The 12,407-nt window shown below is 33.8% G+C and overlaps 1 protein-coding gene across 8 annotated transcripts in view; it reads right to left on the reverse strand.

The window, feature by feature from the left end:
• Positions 1-12,407, reverse strand: part of GRIK2 (glutamate ionotropic receptor kainate type subunit 2) — a 357,308-nt gene that overhangs the window by 238,441 nt on the left and 106,460 nt on the right. For all 8 annotated transcript variants that reach the window (XM_015622177.2, XM_015622179.1, XM_015622175.1 and 5 more), the window contains one exon: positions 2,576-2,743. In XM_015622177.2, the coding sequence (XP_015477663.1) occupies positions 2,576-2,743 (168 nt within the window). The remainder of the gene's footprint in view (positions 1-2,575; positions 2,744-12,407) is intronic.

The following is a 12,407-nucleotide window of genomic DNA, read 5'->3' on the forward strand; positions in this document are numbered from 1 at the left end:
TAGCTCAATAAAAAAACATTTATGCTAATATTGCCCTTCCTAAGAGTAATCAACAAGCTTTATGCAAATGTCAGTAAATGGGATCACTAACAACAGCAATAGCTACCAGATGGCTTTTGAATGGACTTTTTTTTTTCCCCCTTTCTGAGATTTGAATAATGCAATGCTTTCACATGTGATTTAATATGGCACTGGCTCTATCAGATGCATACCAATTTTCTTAGAACATTGAGAGGTATTTTGTTGCATTTACATTATTCTTCACTCAAACAGTACCTTGGAAATATCATCTTGCCTTCAGGTTGCTTTTTCATATAGTACCTTTAAAAAGCCATTAATATTTCATCTATATTCAACTTCAAAAGTATGTTTTAACAAGAGGTCTAAACAGGCCATTTTTGGTGCAGTGCCTGCCTGCTCACTAATGGACATGATAATGAACCACAAAAATGAGTCAAATGCTTAAACTTCATTGTTAAAATTCTGCTTTGGATCCTTCATAATAAAATGAACCATTTTGTATTAACCTTTAGCCTTTGATTCTGAACTAAAGCACCTGTGAGCACAAATGCAGTTGTCCTTATTGTGAATTGATGATGCAAAAAGCTATTAGTACTAGAAGATTACACAGATTTTGATACAGCCTGAGCAGTTACAAATAAAATGTTGCATTGTCATCCAAGATGCAAGTGGGAAAAATGAATATATGCAATCTATTCAATATGCCTAATCAATAGCATGTTGCCATTCTAACTTCAGCTATTATAGTCTAACAAGAATTACCAGCATAATATTCAGGCTAGCAAACCCCCTTTAGTAAAGGCTAAAAGTAGTTGCATTTTCTCAGGAAATAATTAAAGAATTAAAGATCTCAGGAGAAATTTCTCTGCTCTCTACTTCATCCCTCGGGCATGGTGAGAAACTGTCCTGCTAGATTTCATAGGTCGGCATGTGCAGGAGACAGGAAGAAGTTGAATTTGGAAGGTGTAAAGCAAAGAATGAGAGAAACAGAATTAAGATTCAGCCCTTTTATTCACAGTTGGCTGAGATAGAAAGGAAACAGCAGTCTCTCTCAAAACCTGCTTTAATCCATTATCAAAAACACTAGAATAACAACTCAAAAATACCCTATTAAAAGTGTATTTTTGCCCCTTTCTTCTACCATACATGCTACTCTGGGAAGAAACCATTTTGCTAGGATTAAATATTTACCCTATAGTTTTCCATAATTGAAAAATTACCAATTTTCATTATCATCTTTCAATGACCAAACTGTGTGTATTTCTGTACAAATAAGTATACCTTCTTTTCATGTCTAACAAGATTCTATATTTGAATTATTTATTTGCCAAATAAACAGATAAAACAGGTTAGCAAGATTAACTCTGTTAGTCTATAATGGTAAAAGGGGTAAAAATTTCCCTTCAGTTCTACACTGAACACTTTTAAGTTGTCCTTCATATACATCAATCATGACACAGGAACTTTCCCTTTTGTATAATTTCTAATGTTGTATCAAGTGTTTTCACTCTTCTTAGCCCACCATAACACGAAAAATCCCTCACTGTATAAAGCTTTCTGCCTTTAATGCTTGGGAGAGACATGTTGGGACCAGATCATTTGGCAGATTTAGGCTACAAACATGCCATAAGAAACACAGACTGATCTCCAGTTCTTTCACCCTTCTTATTGTTTTGTTACATATAGCATTCATATAAAATTAGCCCTTCAATTTATATAAATATTTTTAAAGGACATGTAATACAGTGCAGTTTTGACATAAGGCTTTATACTTTCTTCCATAAATACTCGTTGAACTTTTTGGTGTTTGTACCTTCTAGAATACAGCAGTAGTGCAGAAATTTGTACCTGTTGTCCCTGATTTAAATGTAAAGCAATCTGAAAATGTGGGGTTTTTTTGTTTGAGAATCAAATACCTTAAAATTTATGAAGACTGTTCAAAATTAATTTTTACTCTTAGTTCTTCTGTAAACATATAATTTATAGTTAGGAGAAAAGAACATAACTCAGGCCAAGACATGTATATGACAGGGATAGTCTTAAGCACAGACTTAATATTTAGGCTTATTTTTGTGCCATGCTGGTATAAAATGCAGAAAATTACAACTACTACTTCCCTTTTGAAGTCCATGATTAACTATATGAAGGCATTTGTGAAAATGTACTTCAAGTGATTGAATATTTAAAATTGAATCCCAGGTTGAGTAAAATTTGGGGGAATTTGGCATTTTGCTGGGTAAATTTTGGAGATAGTGAGATTTCTCACTCTAACGGAGCTGGTCTCAGAAACACCCTCGTCACAATGTTCAGCAAAATTTATTTCAGATTTTAAATATTTCAGGGAATAGCTTTTAGATAGGGTTAATGGGAGCAAAGGTGACAATGTAATTGTCAAGCAGTTACCATTAGGACATTTAATAAAGCAGCTCTTTAATGCCATTGACAGTAATGTCAGTCCCATTGCATATGGCTTCATTGGATAGACATTTTTACAGGTAAGTAAACTAAGTGAGCCTTAGTTCTTCATTAAAAAACTAAATAAGCAAAAGGTTACCTTTTTTGGATGCTTCAAAACTGTCATAGAGATTTATCTTTTGTGTGTCATATGTCAATGTGGTGTTGGGCAGAAGAGTTCTGTTTCTGTTGATTGTGTTCACAGCAAATCTGAAGGCTAATTCTTCTGCTCCCATTGGACCAGATTCCACACACTCAAAAATGCCTCCTGGTAGAGGGACAAAGACAAAAGAACAAAAATAAAAACACTAGTAAGTAAAAAGGGCATAAAATAACATATTTTATCATCCTTTTGGAAAAGATTCTTCAGCCTGAAATATTCAATTTCATAAACCTGATACAGTGCAGCTTATGATTTTGATTAGCTTTGAGTCAGTCAAAAAATAAACCAGCAACAATTAGAACTTACCTAAAGGAAAACGTGTTGTGTTTTTTTCCACTCATTTTAGTATTGTGAATTTTAAAAAAAAAGTGTAGCGTTATATATTAACCACACAATTCAGAAGCAAACTAGGAGGGGGATGAAGTATATTTAGTTATTACATAGCTACTATCACTAGTGCTGCTATTTTATATAGTTAAACTTGAAACTTATACATTTGTCCCTTCCAGATCTTCCAGGACCTATGTGTATGTGGCTGGTGGAAGGGAGACATGGATTCTTGCTTTCTACTTATAATCCATTAATAATGAACTCGACAGTTCACTGAAAATACAACATACAAAGGAGCATAGAACTGGGAAGCCTCAAATTGCCTCCAGAAATTAAAATGTAGAGATATTTTAGCATGACTTTTGCCTGAACTGATAAATATGTTGAGCAAAAAGTTCAGATTTTGCTCTTTTGCCCTGAATTGCATGTAGATTTATTCTTTACTTCATTCTCAGTAAATACAGGAATCCAGGAAACCCATCTCGTTGAGTCCCATACTGGCCACCAGTATTTGTAGCCTCCCTGGACATGATCCTGCAGCAAGGCAGCAGGGTAGGACATGCCTCAAACAATAAACAATTTCTAGAACACTTTTGAGCCAACCTTCATCTTAAATGAAGCAAATATATTTATGACACAGTGCTGTGCTTCAGGTTTTTTCATTAATGAGATATCATTGTCCATAGAATGTATGTTTATACATACTTTGGGGTAATATAATTTATTCTTGGATCTGGAAGGGACAAGGATACTGAGACAATAAAAGTAATTTGAAGATGTGTTCTTACTGTGGTGACATGGAATACCTCAGAAAATTACCAGCATCCTTGTGGTCCCTTCAGCCTCATTTTAACAGAGACTTGTCAATACTAATGGACAGAAAATGGCCAAGATCACTAATTACAAGCTAGGTATTATGCCTCTGAAAGAAGTTCACTCTCTCCTCACTTGTATTTATTCATTTCCAAAGTAATGTTCCTATCTGGACTTGTACAGCCTAAAAAAAAAATTATTCATCACTGCCACTTTCTCAGCAGGAAGTTCTCAAAATCTAAATATCCAGTGATCAAACTAAACTTAAAAAACTGCAGTCAGTTTGTAAACAGTCTTGTGAGTAACCAAGCAGATAGACAGTTGGTAAAGCAAAAAGATGTGTATTTACTATTTACTGACAGTATTAAATAGAAAAGGCTTTTGGGTTTTGCAAATCTTCTCCCTCTTGCAATCCATTTCTCACTACAAAATTGAGGTGTTAACCTTTTTTTTCCTGCAGATCAGCCTTTTAATTTCTGGCAAGAGCCACAGGAGCAGATGCTCATATAGTATCACTTTAAAAGCACAAACCCTAGCCACCAAGATAAGACATGACTAATAATTATTTAAGCATTAGTCATTTCAAACTGGAAAAGAGGCAATGACGGGAAAGGCAGACTCTTAAGAAAAAAATAAATATCTAAGAAAATCCAAACTGATTGAGCATGGAATATATATATATATATGTATATGTATATGTGCATATATGTATATATGTATATATGTATATATGTATATATGTATGCAATATGTAACCAATATTAATAAAACTGTAGGAGGTAAAGCTAAAGAAACTTAGTGTATTCCATGAATATATAAGCCTAGTACATTTTAAAATTCAAAAAAATTACCCTGTTTATTTGCACAATAATGGAACACAAACATGAACGACAACCTACTGCTTTTGAAGATAGTGAAGTGCTCTGTTCAGGGAAGCAGATTCTAACAGACAAGGTTTTGTGCTGCCAAGTCTTACAGAGTCTAAACATTGCAATTCAAATGGTGAAATATAGGAGGATAGTATTTTGGTTTGGGGAAAATATTTGTAGATTGCTGCAGAAATCTAAAAATTAGGTAAATGATAAGTACAGGTATTCAGAGACAATATAAATACATTTCCATAAACAAAATAAAAATTAAGATAGATTTCATAGGCTTTCCTAAGGCATCTGGAGGGCAGTTATTGAAATATATTTGAATAAATCAGTATCACACAATTATGAAATCTTAATTATATCCTAAGCTAAATGGATTAATTAAAAGAAATAAACATTACAGTTTCTTTGTTCTCCTGAAGTTTTTTCTTTGGAAGACTTCTTCTCTAATTTTAATATATCTGAAGCTCAATACAACCTTCCTTCTTTATTTCTGCATTTTTCATTATGCTGATTTCTAGATCCTTGAGAGAGGAAATTTGCTGTCAAAGATTCAGCCTTAAACTCTCAGCATTAAAAATAAATAAAATAAAATTATTTTGACCTTGCTTATCTAGGTAACTCCTAATGCTAGTGACAGTCCATCATATAGTAAGACAATTTTATGAAGATGACATCTCCTGTGAGTGGCCATGATGTGCAATTGCTCACATACACCATTCAGTGATATCTCCCCTCACTCACTGACGACTGACTTATTCTCTATCCCTGTGATAAAAAAATTAAAAAAAAACCAAACAAAAAAAAAAAAAACCAAAAAACCCAAACCAACAAAAACCAAACCTGGCATCATATAGTCTGTCTGTTTCAGGGCATATTTCCACTCCTAAGAAAAAGAGAAGTAGAACACCTGTTTCTGTTGTTCTATGATTAGGATATTTTGCTAGGAGGAGGAAGAGCGTTTTTCCCGCTCCTGAATATTTCTACATGCTGCACATTTCACTACACTGAAATTAAAAATAAGAACCCTAGAGGATATATTTGAAGAGTCATAGCTATTTTCTAAGCTGTAGATTGTCAAAATCCACTAGGTTTCTTTCATTTCAGTTTAGTAAAACATATAGTAAAATATTTTGGATGCTGGCAGGTGTAGGCTTATCATAACCTTCACACTAAGAGACTCAAATGAACTGGTTCTCAAAAGTGCTCCATGTCCTAGTAATATGCAAAATGGCTGAAAATGCCAGGTTTCTCAGTAGTGAATACAGCTCTGACCAAGCTGATACAGCACACGGGGCAACAGCATTGTTTAAATTAACATCTAAATAGTTTAAATTGAACTCAACCACTAAGAAGACCAGGAGCTCAGACATACACGTCTGAATTCTGAATATCAGAATGTATATAAAAAAATAGATCCTCATTCTCCAGATGGAGAAACCTTGTAAGTTTGCTTGGAAGTCTATGCGTTAGATGCTTCCAGGATGCTCATGAAAGACACATAAATGAGTCCAAGCATTGACAAAAATGAAAAATTTTAAATTGTTTTTTTCCATTGCTGCATAAGAAATAGAAATTTATTCAGTAACTTTAAATTTACTATTATGTTCCTATATTTATTACTGAGTATGTAAATAATAGCAAAAAAAATACCTTGAGTATTCTTAAAGACTATGTCATGCAAATCCACTGGCTTAATACTGAGAGACAAGCCATTAATTACATTGCATTTTTCTATAAAATGGAAAGGAAAATTAAAGAATTGGATTTCCAGTTCAGATATATTCAATTATGAAAGGATGATGGTATCCAGAAGATGTCATAGCATATTGTATCATGTTGTTCCCTCCTAAGCAGGCTGTTCTTTACTGCTGCTATACTTTGTATTCAGGATAGCCTTATTAATAATCAAATTGAAGAATGCACTGCAAGCCTTCAGATAAGCAGACAGAAGAGTCATAAATCTTACCATTCATATGTGGACAAGCAGCCAAACCAATGCCTATCTCTGTCTAACAGCTTGAAAAATGCCAGTGTTAGGATTTAGGGCTTTTTAAAAGAGAGTTTATAGACCCATGGTAGGCAGAAACATTAGTTCTCAGATGCAACCAGCAGCACATTCTGGAGGAATAGACTAAAATTCCACTACTGCCTCAAAACAGCGAGAAAAAAGTTAAAAGCAGTAAAAAAGCGTGTATGCTATTCTTAACTTGCTTCAGTTGTCTCGTTCATGGCTTCTTTATTTAGAGTGTTAATGATAAGGCAGTTTGTCTCTGCCCTATAATAGTGACACCAGGGAATATGGGATCACGTATCTACAGCTCAGTCTGTAGCCCATGAAGTTTTATAGGCTGTGTACAGTGGATGATAGCTGTACAGCTGAGCACTTCCCATTTTTACTGTCACAGTAACCACTTAGATAAAGCTCACTAGATTTTTAGGAGTGATCAACACCTGAAGAATCATAGTGATGAGGAATATTTCAGACTTGCCAATCCAAGCCAGATAAACCAGATCAATTGAAAAACATTCCTAAAATACTGTATCATATATATACATCTGGGATAATTCAATTTTCCTGTTAATGTTGATATGGAAGAACGGCTTTTAATGTACCTGAAATCCTCTAGGATTTTTCATCCATTGTCTCTACTGAAAAAAACTTTATATGACCAAGTTTTTTTGCCATAACAAATAGGAAAAAATCAATCATCGACATAATACTGATGGAATAACTGTTTCTTCAGAAACACAAACCATTGAAAAAATAGGATAGTAATAGTTTACCAAAAAGGATATAATGAAGATGTCCTTACTATTTTCCAAGGAAAAGGAAAATCTAAAATACTTTATAATTATACAAGTCCAAAAGGATTTGTCCTGACATTGTTCAAATTAAAAAGTCTGCATTTTGCATCAAAGAACTGTAGCAGAATTTACATTTATTGTTTGCAAGTCATCCTGTTTTCTCCAGTTTTAAAATAATTTTCTTAAACACAAAATCCAGAGGAAAAAAATAAAAAGTCAGCTTGCTGCACATCTTGGCAAAAATTATCTTCCCCAAAAAAAAAATTTTCTACTCTAAAATACCTAATTTCACAAACGATAGCTTAACCCTCTGAATAATTCAGTTTTCCATTTCTATTCCAAAACAGGGTCCCCTTTGAAGGTCATCACCTTGTGTGCTTCGTATCATCATCTTCATATAACACCAGTCAAAACCCAGCAGAAAGAACAAAACTGCTTAACTGCATGAATCACTGGATAACTAGAAGTTCCAGAATGAGACATTAGGCAATCTCTCCTTCTATGTAGAGAACTTTTGAAATAGCAGCACATAATGAAACCTGAGCTAGTGCTACCTACTTGAAAAAAAATCCTCTTTCAAGCAAGCTTCAAAAGTATCCAAGTAGGACTCCAAACAAGCTAATAGCAAATCTGGCTAATATTAAATCAAAGAATTTCTCTTTTGTTTTTAGTACAGTCACAGTCCCCTGTTTGTTTTACGAGAAATGAATGCCATCTAATTACAGCTACAGGCTATTTTGCAGTCTGTGCCCTCTGAAAAATTAAACCCTTAAACATGTAACAGAAGGCCACATTACCTCAGATCATAGTCTATCAAATCAGTCGAAGAGAAGCTCACAGACTACTTGAAATTACTTAGTCTAAAATAATTGGTTTTAATAATATTACAATTATATGAGCTATACACACGGAGTTAAAAGTTACATGATTTTTAAATGTGAAACCAGGATAGAAAAATTCTAAAATCATTCACACAGAACATTTTTCACATTAACAAAGTTATGGAAACAGTAACGTTAATTTTAATTTTAACTGTGATTTCCTTGTACGAAGATATAAAATTAAGTTTCTTTTCCTATAATATCAAACCAACTGGACATAGGTCTTGCACATATACACTGGTTGCTAATAGCTATACATGTTTTAACATTTTAGCCATATTATCAACATGCAGCAACCTGCACAAATTTACTGATAGTTATGAAGGTGTTTATTAATACATTATAAAAACTAGCATCAGTCACATGTGACATGAGCACTATTTTTTTAATGATACAGGAACTCTTCAACTATAGCAATGTAAACCTCTTTGGTATTACACTATAGACACCTACAGAGATAGAACTGATGGCTTTTTGGAAGTGTGAATGGACCACACTTCTCCAATAGAGTTATAGCCAGAAGGCAGTGAAGAGGCTCATCCAAAAAAGCCGCTATCACTGACATGGCATGTATGGTACTGCGAGAAGGAGGCATGGTAGGTGCTGAGCTACAGTGACTGATAGAGGCTGCTGGCTGAAGGCATTTTAGCCCTAATCAAGTGTGCTGTGCACTGTCCTGATAATCCTCTTTCCTGTCCTGTTATGGATTTGAAAGCTACAGAGGTGGTTCAAAGAACTCCTTAAAGGCTGACAGCTTAGACTTGTGCTTCCTATAAATACAGAAAAAAATTACATCTCAGCCACTTATTTCTGCCTGGAACAGGATTTAAGAAATTGAATCACTTTCAAACAAGATGTTAAAAATGAATGAAAAATTTTCTTCTATACATTTTCCATAAAGTAAAGTAGTTTATGGAATTATAGATTTAGAATACAGTAGTGTGAATCTGAACAATACCATGTCTTTATTACTTCTTTTCAAAATTATATTGAAAGCTTTCTCACAACAGGAAAAAGTTGAAAAGGATTACTTGACAAAGAAAATGCTGGTTATTTGACTTTGAAGCTGGTTTTATGTGGCTACAGCACTGTGGAAAAAGATAGCACACTTCAGCAGAAACCTTTATCCTTTCAGAGTGCACATATGGTTTGGAGGAAGGAAGCAGGATCTGGAGTTTCAGGGGTTTCATTTCATTGCTACTATTTCCTGCATAATATTGGACAAGATTTCTTTAAAAATAAATATTTAATCCCAAAATATCTCAACTTTGAAATACGAGCACAATTATTGGAAAATCTAACATGTTTTGAAATGAGATTTAATGTCTGTTAAAGGCATTCATGGAATCAGTGAATGAAACCATGATCACAGAATCCTGCAAATTTTGCTGTATAAAATACATAGAACTATTGGCTTCATCATCTGAGATATATTTGGATTGACGTCTTAATGTAGTTGCATGAAACTGACAACTTTTAGGCATGTTCAAACCCTAAAATGATTTTAATTATTCTCTGATTTAAGACAAATAAAACTCTGTATTTTTAGATTGCACAATAAGGAACAGGCTAAATAATCAGTCAATGCTATGTTTATGGTGTTAATGTTAAATATCAAAAGAGTTTGGTTGTTTTTTCTTAAATGCAGGGAAATAAGGAGCATTATGAGGAAACAGCTGTGCATCTCATTTGAACAAAATTTTCCTTACCTTATAAAACTGGTGAACAAGGTTTTAAAAGCTAAGTGTATACAAATGATAAGTATCTTCAGGTAGTTTTAAACTTAACTGGATGAATTCTAACATCTTCAAGTCAGATGTGACAAACAACACACATCCAAGTATTTCCTTTCATCAGCACAAATGTTCTTTGAAAATTAATAAATAAAGGAAAGCTTAAAAATATTACAAGGTTGAAATATGCAGTGTACCTGTAAAATACTGCTTTTGATAGCATCTCTATGAATATTTGTCCTTTCAGTCAGAATATCAATAGAGGACAACTAAAGATGACGGATACAATACCTGAACTCATTCATCTACAGTGTTAGAATGTACTATCCACAAGATTTCTTCCCACTTTAAGGGATGCACATTAGCTTCCTCTGACATGCTAAACTATGTAATACAGAATACATTTGATATTATCAATGCAATTATCACACTCACATAATAATTAGCCTGTCATGATTCACAGCAACAAAAGGAAACAAAGTAATAAATTAAGTCTGACTATAAAAAATGGCCTCAGGAGATTTTGCTAAAACGTGCTTTTCCTTACTTTGGGTAACAAAATGGTTTGAACTGCCTCAAAACAACATGCTTGTTTCTTTCCCTTTTTTCTAGAGACAGTCGATATACAGATGGAAGGATTCTCAATAACCATGAAGAAAACTTTTTTCTCCAAAACTTCTTTAAAGAGGATAATATGAAAACTTAGTTGCCTAAATTTTACAGAAATAGTCTTAGACTGGTCCTCACAGAAGTTTTACATCTGTTTATAGGCTACTTACTGGGCAGTTACCATCTTCTAACTTCCCTACTTATAGGTCTGAAAATATACAGATCATAAAACATTTAATTTCATTCTAGAAAGAGTCATAAAATGTATTAGAACACTGACACAACCAGTTCTCTAACCTCATAATAAAGATCATAGAAAATTGCTAATAAGATTGCATCCAGGCCAGGATTTTTAATTTCCATTATGCTGCATGCTATCTGTCTTCTTAAATGTTAGTTTGTGTCTGAGATCTCATTTTAGAAGCCAAACGATATTTCCAATGAAGGAAATTGTATCCAGGTTTTTACTTGCTTTTAAAATAAAGGTGACTCACAAGAAATAAGTTAACATTGAAAAGTAAATGTATTTTGAACTTAACTCCTACAATGTAATACTATGTAATGCTAATATGTTCACATGCAAAAGCTGGACAAAAACGTGGGGATTTTTTGTTTTGGCTTGTGATTTTAGTTTGAGTTTTGAGGCTTTGTGGGTTTGGGGCTTTTTTTCAGCTTTGCTTTAATAAGGTAAACAAGAGTCAGGAAAGAATGTCAAATTTTATCACAATTTTTCAAGCAGAGCTTAGAAAAGTTGCATGACTGATTTTCCGAAAGAAATTCACAGAGACCATGGTTCAACAGTTACCAGAAATCACTTCAAAATTCCTGGAAAACAGAAAGGTTTTCCAGGAACTAAAGACATCCAAGCAGGTAGAGATTATACTTCTTATACCCCATTATAAGGAGCTCATGCTTGGATCTCTCAACATCTAAAGATGAAACAGAAAAGGGCTTAAACTTCAAAGAAGTCAGAAGACAATTAGCAAAAGCTAAATGTGCAGCTTACATGGAAAGATAACTCCAAGAAAATATACTGCTTGTGATTAGGTGATTATTCATTTCTTTCAAGCAAACTTGTTAAAGCATTTGCTTATAAAGCAGAAAACAAAATCCATTATACACAGTGTTTATAATGATGTTCTAACCAGCAGGCAATATACTTACATATAACGTAATTTTCAGTTTCAAATGAAGATAAGCTACCACGTAGGAATTTTCAGTGTGCAAGATTCAAAAAACAAGAGCAGCCCTGATATTACCATGTATTTCTATATGACTCTTCTAGTTATAAAATAGGAGCCAGTCCACTAAAATTTCTAGATTATTTACTTCTTATCTAATCAATTTCTTGTAGAAAAGGCTTAAATGGGAGAGAAACTCAGGGCCAGGACTCAGGTTTTCTTCCTGAGTAATCAACAGTCCCAGCCTGTAGCTTCCAACTTTCTTACTTAATTCTTTGATTCCTGCCACAGTACCAGTGCACCTCAGCAGACTGGTGTCATATGGTCAGGTCTCCTTCTGCTTGCCCTTTCTGGTTAGGTAATTTCTAATGCATCTTCAACATCAAATATCAGCATGTGTTAGCCAGAAGTACCTTCAGGGTCAAATCCCAGTTATCCAGATAATTTGACTCACTCTGCTAAGACCAAGTAGGTAATTTAAAACCAACAAACCAAATGCTGCAATGTGCAGTAAATGTGAATCACAAAATATGCAATTT

Source organism: Parus major, chromosome 3 (genome assembly GCF_001522545.3).
Source record: "Parus major isolate Abel chromosome 3, Parus_major1.1, whole genome shotgun sequence".
Classification (NCBI taxonomy): domain Eukaryota; kingdom Metazoa; phylum Chordata; class Aves; order Passeriformes; family Paridae; genus Parus; species Parus major.